The following is an 11,858-nucleotide window of genomic DNA, read 5'->3' on the forward strand; positions in this document are numbered from 1 at the left end:
AAACTCTCCATCCGCCAGATCCGCGGTGCTTCCGCGGCGGGGTCGCGGCGGCGCGGGGTGTGCGGGCTGCGGGGCGCGTCGGGCAGCGAGGACCCGACGGCAGGCAGCCGGGCACCACCTCCGTGCCCAGCAGCCCGTGAGAGGGGACAGACCCCCCCGGTGTCCCTCGGTGTCCCCCGGTCCGCGCCCCGCCGTGCGCCCGGCGCCGCTCCGGATGCAGGCTGCGGGCAGCCCCCGGCAACCCCGAGCCGCGGGACCCCTGAGGGGCCCCCGGCACCCCGAGAGCCGAGTGACGGCAGGGGAAAAGCCCACCCGAAGCGGTGGGAGAAGCCTGTCCCTGGTCAAGACCCGCGAGCGCGGCTGCGAACGGCGAGCCGCGCTTTAGCATCACCCCCTGCACGCCCGCTGTTTTGTGTTATTTTATCTGGAAGCTGCGTGACTCCGGACGCGTTTGCAGAGGGCCGGCTGGCAGCGGTCGGGGCAGGGAGGTCGCAGCATCCTTCCTGGCCGCAGGACACCTTTCGCCCCTGCGGCGCCGGGCAGCGCGGTGGGAAGGGATGGGAAGGGAAGGGGAGCGGAGTGGAGCTGAGCGGAGCGGAGGCGGGCCGGGGTGAGGGGGGGGGGGGGTTAAGGCTTCTTAAATGTCATACTTTAGCGGGGATGGAAAATGTGAATTTTCTGTGCATTCCAGGAACAATTCCTTGGGGTGGTGACCTTTAGCACCGATTCTCTTAAGAGAGGAAAGTAGTCGAGTGTTTATCTGCATGACTGAAAGCTTTCCCTAGTGGAAGTTCATGGAAGTGTTAAAGGGGGCGGATAACGCGGGATTTGGAGGCGCTTGTCCAATGATCTGGAGGGGCTTGGAGCGCAGATCTCAGCTGGCAGACATTTAAATGGGAGACAGCTCGGCGCTGCTGCAATTTGTAGGCAGGATCCAAGGCTCTCCCTCTATGGACTCCCGGGCAGCCCCGGGCTCCCACGCCTCCCGCTCCGCCGAGTGACACCGCAGGGCAGAGCCGCGCCGAGCCCCAGGGCCCGCCGAGGAGCCGCCGCCGCCGCCGAGCCGGACCCCCCGAGGAGCCGCCGCCGCGCAGGTGAGCCGGGCCGGGCAGAGCCGAGCCGAGCCGAGCCGGGGTAGAGCTGAACCGAGCCATGCCGAGCCAAGCCGCGCTGCGCGCACTCACAGCGGGGCCGCAAACGGGTCCAGCAGCGGCCGAGCTTGACCAGTCCGTGGGAGGCAAAATGTGCATCCCTTTATCCTACCTTCGGGGTGGGGGCATGGGGAGGGGTCGTTCGCCGGTGTCCAGCAAAAGTGCCGGCCGCCCCGGCTCTGCGGAGGATGCCCGTCAGCGGGAGCGGGGCTGACACCGCTATTCCCGCCGAGTACCGGGGCCGGGACGCCGTCCATGCCTCTCGCCCGGCAAACGCAGGGATTGCAGAAGCCCCGTTAGCTCTGCCTCTCATCTCCGCCTACAGCATCCCTCCCGACAAATTGGATGCGGCGCCCACCCGAACCCGACGCGCGGCCAAATTCCAGCCCGGCCTCTGCGCGGAGCGGGGCGGGGGCAGGTCCAGCTCCAGGTGCCGGCCTCGCCGCCGCACGCCCCGTCCCGTCGGGTCCCGTCGGGTCCCATCCCGTCCCGTCGCTGCGGGCCGCCCGGGACAGGCGGCGGGCGCGGGTGCCGGACAGCGGAGAGACGCGCAACGCTGCGGCCCCGGCTGCGCGCCTGGGGGAGCGCTCTCAGCGCCCCTAAACCCTGCCCGGCTCGGCCCGGCCCTGCCCGGCCCGACCCAGTCTCCCACCTGACTTCTGCCGCCTCGACAGCTCCGCGCTCCTTCGGCTCTCGTCGCCTTCGCGGAGATCGGGCAGGGTCAGGGGGCATCGGTGCCGGGGGGACCCGGGCAGAGCTGGGAAGAGCCGGGCCAGGCCGAGGCGAGCCGGCGGGGTCGGTGGTGGGGGACCCGCACACCTCGTGCCCCTCTGGGGCCGCCGCATCGGCCCCGGTTGCCAGTGCCGGAGACAAGGTGACGGGAGAAGCCCTTCCGTCCCGTCCCGTCCCCTTAGGCAGCGCCCTCGGAAGCGCCGGGCCCGGCCGCCCCGCGGCGGGCTGCGAGGGGGCTTCGTGTCGGGGGGCGGCCAGCGCCGGGGCCCCGCTTCCTCCGAGCCACTGGGGTCGGCGGGCCCGAGATCCGCTGCCGTCCCGGCCGCTACTCCCCGCGCCGGGAAAGCCCAGCAGCAGGCGGCTCTCATTCGGCGGGGGCTGCACGCAAGGCTTCGGGAGCGCCCATCTTTCGGCTTCAGCCCCACGCCGTGCCCCAGCGTTTGCTTTCGTCTCGGTGGGGTCGCTCGCCCGAAGACCTCCTCCTTGTCGCCTTGCATCGCTGCCCGGCCCAAGCGTCCCGTGGTGGCAGTGGCAGTGGTACCAGCCGTGCTCAGCGCTCAGCTACCCTCTGATTCCCTGGGGTGCCCTGCGGAGACATCCCTCCTCAGCGGGAACTCTCAGAGGGATCAGGTTTTGGGGTTTGTGTGTGTCTGTGGTTTCCTTTTTCCCCTTGTACGGCTGCCTGCACTTATTACGTGTCTCAGGGAAGTCATCTCTGTGACTCAGACGAAGAAATTATTGGAAATGTAAATGTATCCAGATTCTACCAAATAGAGATGTTAGTTTTGCTATCTTGATCTCAGAAAAAAAAAAAAAAAAAAAAAAAAAAAGGTTCTGTGGGAACTGCCACCTCCATACAAAGTATATTTTTGTGTATTTAAAGATACAGATCTAGGAACTATGAAAACATTACATAAGACTATTTCTGTAATTCATATATTATAAACAAGGCATAAAATTATTCTGATCCGTTGGGACATAAACCATTTCAGTTTTCTCAATAGCCAAAGTGTTGTGTTTTGCCTCTTTGCTTGGCTGGTATTTGAAGCCCACCAAGAACATTTATTTTTCTAGATCTTCGGCAGAGTATTTTTCATGTTTTCTGCGAAGCACATGAGTCTATGGCTCATCATAATATTTTCCTAGTAAATATGGTTCACAGATGAAATTATGGGCCTGCTGAGGTCTGTGAGAATTTTGCTGTATATTTCAACAGAACCGGGACTCCATCCAGTACTTTTAAACAAGTTGCTTTGTGCTAAAAATTTCAGTGATCGCTTTACGACTCTGCCTGGGAACTCATAGGGAAGTGCCGTTTATAAACTGACATTTGGAGGTCCTTAATTTACAGCAGAAAATGTATAAACTGAAAAATTACAGCTTACTGTATTGAGTAATAAACCTGGAAGGTTTTACACTTCCATATGAACGGTTGCTAGTATTAATCTGCAGCATTTCTCATCTGCTGTAGATGAGTAGATCCCCGGCCCTAGATAATACACATATGAGGTGATTTGAACATTAGGGTCCAATTCTGCTCCTGTTTGAAGTCAGCAATAAAACTGCTTTTGGCTTTAGGACTGAATGCTTACAGATGATAAAGAGTAGAACTCAGCTCAGCAATGAAATACAGGGGGGAAAAAAGGATTTTTTGAAGTATTTTGTTACTTTTTGAAAATAAATATTAATGATATTGATCTCTCAGTGGATCTCAATGAAGTAAGTGGGACTTGAACGAGGCGTTTTTTCTGTGGACATCTGTATGTTCAAAAGATTCTCAGAAAGGTTTCTGATTATGCCAATGTTTCTGTAGCAGCCGCAATCAAGTATTGAAAATCTAGCAGAAATTTGGCATGTAAGATTTTACAGCCTGATTCCTCACAGCTCCTACCAAAGCGCCAAAGTTATTACTGCTTCAGAATTATGGCTGTGACAAGGAAAAAAAATCTGGAGAGACTTCCTTTTCGTAAAACTTTGGATATGGTAACACTGATTTAGTCACTTGCACACTGTTGCGTGTTCTTTTTTTTTTTTTTTTTTTTTCAGTAATAAAAAAAGCTGTTAAGGAAACATTTCACAAACACTAAATTGCAGATTGGATGAATCATTCTAGTTCCTAACTTAAGCAGAGGTGCAGTCTTCTCTCATAAGCAAATGCATTCCTTGCCTTGGGACCAGAGATGGTGCAGAATGCAGGCACTGCATTTTGGCTGCTATCCTTACTGAGGCATAATACCTCATTTTCCTTTGTATTTTGCTTTTATTTTTACTTTAAGAATCTTATTTGTTTAGTAACGAATAAGTTACTATTAAAGGAAGTTTGTGCTTGAGCTGCCATTAAAGGTCATGAAGTTGACAGAGCCTCTTTGGTGGGGTCTATGTTTAAATGGTATTTAGTCTTAAATGTTAGGATTATTTTTAATTTTAGGTCAATATTTTGGAAGTGACCATAACAAAGGCTTTGGCTGAGTTGTTAATTTTCATTTGAATCATAATTGCTTTTTTGAGCATATAATATAGTTTCTGCCTTTGAGGTTGTAAATCATACATATCATGCAACAGTAGACATTGCCATCAGATCTTCCCCAAATTACCATCTCAAAGTAACTGAGATGAGTAACACACTTCATTTTCACATGACAGATGACTATGTCATTGGTTGCACACTTATGGAAAAAAGGTGAAGCAGCGTGGAGATGATCAGTTCTAGAAATAAAAGTAGCACAGAAATATGCATACTGGTGAAACAGCAACTCAGAGTTATGGGACACTAAACAAATACCTGAAATTTCCTGGCAAATTATTTTTGGTTGCATGCAATGCCTTTTTTATTTCCTTTCTTTTTTTTTTTTTTGTTTTTTTTTTTTCTTCTAAGGTTCTGGCACCATGTTGAGTAAATAACATGCATATTAAAATACTGTCTAAATACAGTGTGGGTATATAGTCACCAGAGAAATAAGAATAGTTTTGGAAGGAGTCATTCTGGTCACTTAAGGAAATAAGCAGTATTTTATAACCGTTTTTTTTTTTTTTTTTTTTTTTTTAATATTTTAAAGACAGAACATGGAAACTAAAAAACATAAACATGTTTATGTTTAAGTAACATTGAGACTGCAACAGAAACAGGAAAAACAGCAAATACAAAGTCCAAGCTAACACTTGAAATTCAACTGCATTGGTCTTCAATTAGAATTCCCAACTTTTTTTTTTTTTTTTCTATGACAGAGCCTTAAGCTTATTAAAATAGCATGCTCTGTACAATGTTTCATTTTGATATTTAAAGCAGCCCTTCCAAGTTGACTGTTGGAGTTGGTAGTAGCATTACTTTTTACACCCCTCTCTTGAAGTCTGAAGCTACTTCCAAACGTGTGACATGCTGGTACATAAGCCTAGATGAATAAAATGAATCTGTACTGGCAAATAAACCTAAATAAATAAAATGGATGCATATTATATGTATGATAAAATACATATTATAAACTCCAGGTACACTGACAGTCTGTAGACAAACACTTAAAATAACTCCACACTTAAACTCCCCAAGCAAATCTCTAAATATAATGGGAACCTCCTATGGCACTTTTCCATTCCAGTAGTTCCTTTCCCAGTCCATTTGGTAAGAAATGCTTTTTGAACAGCATAATAAAAAACTTATTTTCTCTGTATGACTGGAAAGACCTAGGAACTGAGAAATTAACAGGTATCTTGCACAGTAAAGGATACTTGTCCTGAGCCTTGACTGAGTCTTTAGATGGCTCTTCCAGGGCTGGCATTTGGCTGCTTTTCTGCTTTGCTGTGTGGTCTCAGGCCGGGCAGATAAAGCAGGACAGGACAGTGCCCTTGATTTCATGTATGTTGGCTGTGTAGGCTAGTAACACAAGCAGAAGTCTTCAGGTCAAACGGTAATTCATCCCTTACCAATAAAATGAGTTAAATAAGGGATATGAACAGGTAGGAAACACCAACTTCCTCATTTGTTCTTCACAATTCTTCCTGTTTTTAATGCATGGGCCTCCCATTTCTGGTGGCTTCTTCCAAGCTCCCCATGGGGAGGGTCTCCTCAGAGCCTCCCTCCCCCATATGCCTTGCTTGCTGTCACATCCCTCACTTTCCAAAACAACACAGAGACCACAGCAAGGGGGAAAAGCATGACAGGTGATGAGTTGCTTCCTGGCTTGTTGATGGCTTCAGCTGACCTAGCAGCCCATACTGCTCAGAGCTTTGGGAAACAGCAGAACTCGTGGAAGGTAACTGGGTCATAAAGACTAAGGAAGGAAAGAAAAGCTGCTCCTATGCTAGTAACTAGGTTTTGGAGCAGGAGTGCAGTTTTAAAGAGCCTGGTTGTCTCTACTGATTGCATGTGAAGTCTTTTTGCGCATGCACAATCAACATTCTTTATGATATTGAAGTCACATACTTAATGTCATATATGAAATTCTGCTGTTTTCATGTCTTGTCATTATCCTGCTGGATATAATGAGTACAACTCAGAGATCTATGACTGCATTTCTATAATGTATCTGTTGAGAATTCAGAGTAATATGTGAGAAGGTGTAATTTGAAATTACAGACACACCTCTTTCAACCTGTACCTAGATATCCATTTCTATTTGTTGCCTATCTTGTTACGCATCTCTTACTCACCTTAGGCTTCATTCCATTCAGACTCAGTGGACCAATTCAGAGGTGCAGTATGGCAGAGCTTGGGATGCTGCATTCAGACAGCAGGTGGATATAGTCTGCACATACGGCCAGTCTACTTGGACATGTGTTATGCAAGAAGAGGTGCAAAGCTTCTGAGTCTGACTAAGGGACACGCAGTTACGATGCACACCCTGAGTCAAAGAGTTCGATCCTCTGGTGTTGGAGATATCATATAAATCATTGCAGAGCATAAAATCTCTTCTTCCACCAGTGTAAATCAGTAGCAGTGCTCCTAATGTCAGTAAGCTATAGGAAGGGAATAAGAACTCTTTAGAAGGGTAGTATACATAGAGAAAGGAGCTGGAAAAAGATGCACACTACACAGTTAAATTCTGTTTGGACTTATTGTAGCCTCTGACTGTCAATCATCATATATATGAGAGCTTTTATTAGTTGGTAATTTGGAAACAGCTTTCCAGCTGGTGAAGGCAAAGTGCTCATCTTTTATAAGTAAGTATGCACTCCTGTACACTTTTGTCTGTGCACACACACTTTCTTTATGAAGCTGAAAATTTTCTGCATGCCTGATTTCTGTTGTTATCTGAAATCCACAACTGTGCTTTATTTCTTCATCTTCCTCTCTATAGGATGGTCCGCACGCTGTATGCCGTTGCTGCTGTGTTTCTTCTGATGGGATTTCTGGTACCAACAGCAGAAGGGAGAAAGAGGAATCGTGGATCCCAAGGTGCTATCCCTCCTCCTGACAAGGATCAGCCCAATGATTCAGAGCAAATGCAGACACAGCAGCAGTCGGGCTCCAGGCATCGAGAACGAGGAAAAGGCACCTCAATGCCTGCTGAGGAGGTGCTGGAGTCCAGTCAGGAGGCACTGCACATCACTGAACGCAAATACCTAAAGAGGGATTGGTGCAAAACTCAGCCCCTCAAACAAACTATCCACGAAGAAGGCTGCAACAGTCGCACCATTATCAACAGGTTCTGCTATGGCCAATGCAATTCCTTCTATATACCCAGGCATGTCCGCAAAGAGGAAGGTTCTTTCCAGTCTTGTTCCTTCTGCAAGCCCAAGAAATTTACCACCATGACTGTTACCCTCAACTGCCCTGAGCTTCAGCCCCCTAGGAAGAAGAAAAGGATCACCCGTGTGAAGGAGTGCCGGTGTATATCTATCGACTTGGACTAAGCCAAGAAAAATATTGTACCGATTGCACTCTGACTGTCCGCAATCATTGCCAGTTTGAGAGGGAGTGGCATGAAATAGCAAAGCTTCGGGGCTGGACGAAACTGAAAGGAACCCAGTGAATTACCTAAAAAAAAAAAAACAACAACCAACCAAGAATCAAAGAACAAAATGGATGTAAGGGAAGAATAGGCATGAGTTTGGGTGTAAGAGAGAAAATGGATGTGTACAAGCAGATATATGAATGTTCACTCTGACAAAAAAAAAAAAAAAAGAAAAAGAAAAAGGAAAGAAAGAATCAACAGGGGTATTAAAGATTAAACAATCTATTTACCCACAGTCATGAATTAGGTTTCCTAATGTAAATTCACATTTTTGCCACTTACTGGGAAAGTGGAGCTGTGGCTTTTGCTAATGTTCACCTGACATGCTTTTTGCTTTTACTGTATTATGAGAAACATCAAAGTGAGAGGACAATATATTTGAAAGTGTTAATCTATTCTTAAATATGAAGTAGGCTACAAGCAGTTACGGCATAGCAAAAACATCACTCAAAATAGCAGCTGTATCAAGAGTTTGCAACGTGCTTCTTCAAAAAAATAGCTGTAATCCAAAAGCCGCTTTTGGAGAACAATGGGGGAAGTGGGAGTGTTGAAAAGTCAGTATAGGTGGATGGAAAACAGAACCACAGCCAGTCAGACAGAAAAAGGCCAATGTAAGTAGACAGGGGGAGTACAAAAGGGAGTAGAAAAAGGAAAGATACATAAATAGGAAGACACAGAGGAAGAAATATTGTCTTCTGTTTACGTTTTGCTTTAATTTATATACCTAGTCATATATTACATAAATTAAAGAGAAACTATATACAAGACTATTAAATACACTTCTGAATTCTAATGGCTCTGCACATCAATCCAAAACCATTCTTGTGCCACTTGATCCATTCGATGTCTTGTATTTCTGGTATCAGTTATTCCTCATATTACATATATATGTATATGCAGTATCTTTTATTCATTGGTATCTATACATACATACAATGAGTATGCATACTCTATTGTGCGTATCTGAACTCTCTCCTTTTCTTTTTCACACGCATACATAAAAACGTACATATCGCAGTACAAAAATCTTGCTAACCATGATCAAGTACAGAATGGCAGTAATTTAGTACATAAAGAGCAAAGCAAAAATTAAAACAAGCATCATGTGACTGCAAATGCAATAACCACACAAGAGACAAAAGACACGACATTCATGACTAGTAAACATTGCATTGTTATTGTTATTTTAGCTTTGCCACAGGCATGCAGTTTGTTGAAAAAGAGATGCAGAACTTTGCCAGCAATAATCCTCTTTTTATATCTTTTACCACAGACTTGCATTTAAACAGGATTTGGACTAAGTAAAGAGAATTTCCTGAAAATTAAGGGCTAACTGCCCCCTCTCATCTGGGGGAAAAAACACACAAAAGGGGACATGCTACTTCCAACAGCCCAAAGACACTCACCTGGGAGACCAGCCTGCATCGTCTTTCCTTCAGGAGTAGGAGCTCAAACCAGACCAGGGTGGAGGCTCTTGGTGAGAGCGTGGCCAGCCCTGTGCAGCTGGGTGGGCACGGGGCCACGCGACCCTGCAGGCAGTTTTGCTGCCCCTGGGGCTGTCTGGACAGCTGCCATGGGCTGCAGCCGCCCCGCACCTCAAGCAGCCGTTGTGCCTCCTGCTGACACCTTCCCAGGCAATGTCTCAGCAAGGGTGCTTTCTGTCCAGGTGGTGAGGGCACCACGGTGCTGCTCGCCTTCCTAGGCCCTGACAGAAAGCCCCCTGCAAAATGGCGCTTCCCTGTGGTGGCCATGTCCCAGTCAGTGGTACGGTGGGGCTTGCACACCCAGGACTCGTTTTCCCCTTCAGCAGCAATGCTCTTCTGTCTCCACTATCAGCATTGCTGTACTTTCTCACACCAAAAGCCTCTCTTAGCCACAGATGATTGTTTTGACAGAATTTCTGTCCATCGAACTCTGAGGAAGACTACTCTGCTCTTAGTAACATGTCCATAGGAAAGAATACACAGTGGCACATCACAGATGTGTACAATGTGCAGTCATTATATTAGAACCCACCAGTGTTACACAATGTCTCATGCAATTATTGGTGATATCCTGCGTCTCTGCATTAATATATTTTCCTATAAAATCCACAGCTATAAGGTCTGCATTTGTAAGATTGAGAGGTTGCAACTCATTGATTCATATTATTTAAATGCATTTCACCTGGCGTACTCTCACTCAGCAGGTTTGACACATTTCTTCATGGATTTTAAAATCCAATTTTAAAATCTGGAATTATAGGAGGTAGATTTCCACTGTGTGGAATGTGAATAGTTAAACAGAAAGATATGGATATTTAATGTTATTATTAATACAAATCCTCTTTCATTGATAATAGGCAGAGGTTTTTTTTTCCTTTAAATTACTTTTTTTGAGTTGGTTTGCAGGTGGCAGGGCCAATCTCAGCCTTTGCTGAAAGATTTGTACTAGCTAGTGTTTCTGTTCAATAAATGGGCACAACTTAATAAAGAAATTGTTTTCTTCAATTGCTGTCAATAGAAAAACTCCCATTGTCTTTAACAGTGATGGGATTTCATTCTAGGCTGCTCTGTCCCTAAAGCCTTAGACATGAAGCAAAGCTTTAGATGTAACCAAATCCTTTATTTAACATTAGGCTAGCATTCTGAAGGAAAACCGATAAAAGTGTTACAAATCCTTATGTTCCATAGAGCCTGTGCACAGATCACAACGGAACTCCCCTGGAGGCAGATCCCCCCCATAACTATGTAAATTTTATACAAAGAACTTTTATGAATTGCTAGTTATTGCCTGAGAGTAAGAAAGTTCTGCTAACTTACAATTATACAAGATATTTAATATCAACCACAATATGTATTTAAATGTCTGCTTTATTCTAAAAACAATGGACTATATAACCTAAGGCTGTAGTATTTCCATGCTCGGTCTCACAAAGCAAAACTTGGTTTAAAATGAAGTTTTAATTATTTTGTAACTGAATAGAATTGGAGGTTTTTCTTCCCGGCATTTTGTACGTCATTTTAACTACTAGTAACAAATAAATAAAATATCTTCTTCAGCCCATGTCTATTGTTGTTTTTTATTTTTATTTTTTTTAATTTTTATTTCTTCCTTAAGTTTCCAGCTCTTTCTGGATCTGTTGTACTTTACTCTGACTTCTGTGGTTTCTCTTAATTATAAAAGGGCTTACATTATGACAATGAGACACAGAGACAAGCAATGGCACCATCATTCAACACGGCTACTTCAATAAGGTTTTTAAATGAGATCTGTCACTTCCCCCTCACCCTTTCACAATTTATAGAAGGAAAATCTCAATCTTTACTCACACTTTTTCCCTTGTAAACCATACAGTGACAGTTCAAAATATAAATCAAACTCAAATTGTTGTAGAGTTGGAGTTGGACTTAGCATGCCTGCCTTATACCTTACCTCAGTTCTGTGTCTATTCATCATTTCACTCCTTTGCAACACAGAATTTTACAAGCTCTTAGTGAGGACAGAGGAGATGAAAAGATGGAATTATGAAGGAATACAGGAAGAGCTGTAATTTCCTTTCACCTTCTCTGCCCCTGCTGACTGCACTTGAACAAGGCTGGTGCTGAGGAAAGGCTGCTACCACAGAGGGTGGATTGCGGCCACCCAGCTGGGAGGAGATGGCAGCAGCACTGCAGACGCTTTCTTTCTAACCTGCTGCTCTACCAGGTGGCTGGAGGACTAGGTCACTCCTTCCAGAGCTCAGTGCAATGCTGCAGTCTTCAGCAGTGGTGGCGTTTTCTACCCTTGTGGTGAAAGCTGCTTAGGTGGGGATCAGCACCTCATCGTACCACAGTGAGGACAGCCTCTTATTTCACACAAGCCTTTGAGCAGTAACATAGACCTGCTCATTTTCAGACTTGCACCTTTTCATTCAAAGGAGAGTCAATGACACAGCTGGGGGGGAGGGGGTGAGAAGGGAGCTTCTAAAATTTACTGAAAGGGAAATAACATTAAAATCATAATTTGTAAAAGGCATTTGACCTTTTCTGGTCTGAGATTTAGACAC

The 11,858-nt window shown here is 45.9% G+C and overlaps 1 protein-coding gene across 1 annotated transcript; it reads left to right on the forward strand.

Moving 5' to 3' along the window:
* The first annotated feature begins 627 nt into the window (after positions 1-627).
* On the forward strand, positions 628-10,876 carry GREM1 (gremlin 1, DAN family BMP antagonist). The gene is made up of 2 exons (XM_035326874.1): positions 628-1,094; positions 7,175-10,876. The coding sequence occupies exon 2, from the start codon at positions 7,176-7,178 to the stop codon at positions 7,728-7,730; it is 555 nt and encodes a 184-aa protein (XP_035182765.1). The 5' UTR covers positions 628-1,094; position 7,175; the 3' UTR covers positions 7,731-10,876.
* The last annotated feature ends 982 nt before the right edge of the window (positions 10,877-11,858 follow it).

The sequence above is a fragment of the Oxyura jamaicensis genome, chromosome 5, assembly GCF_011077185.1.
Source record: "Oxyura jamaicensis isolate SHBP4307 breed ruddy duck chromosome 5, BPBGC_Ojam_1.0, whole genome shotgun sequence".
Taxonomy (NCBI): Eukaryota; Metazoa; Chordata; class Aves; order Anseriformes; family Anatidae; genus Oxyura; species Oxyura jamaicensis.

Bases quoted from the DNA above. Each gene is read 5' to 3' on its own strand.
- GREM1 (XM_035326874.1), top strand. From the start codon at position 7,176: ATGGTCCGCACGCTGTATGCCGTTGCTGCTGTGTTTCTTCTGATGGGA.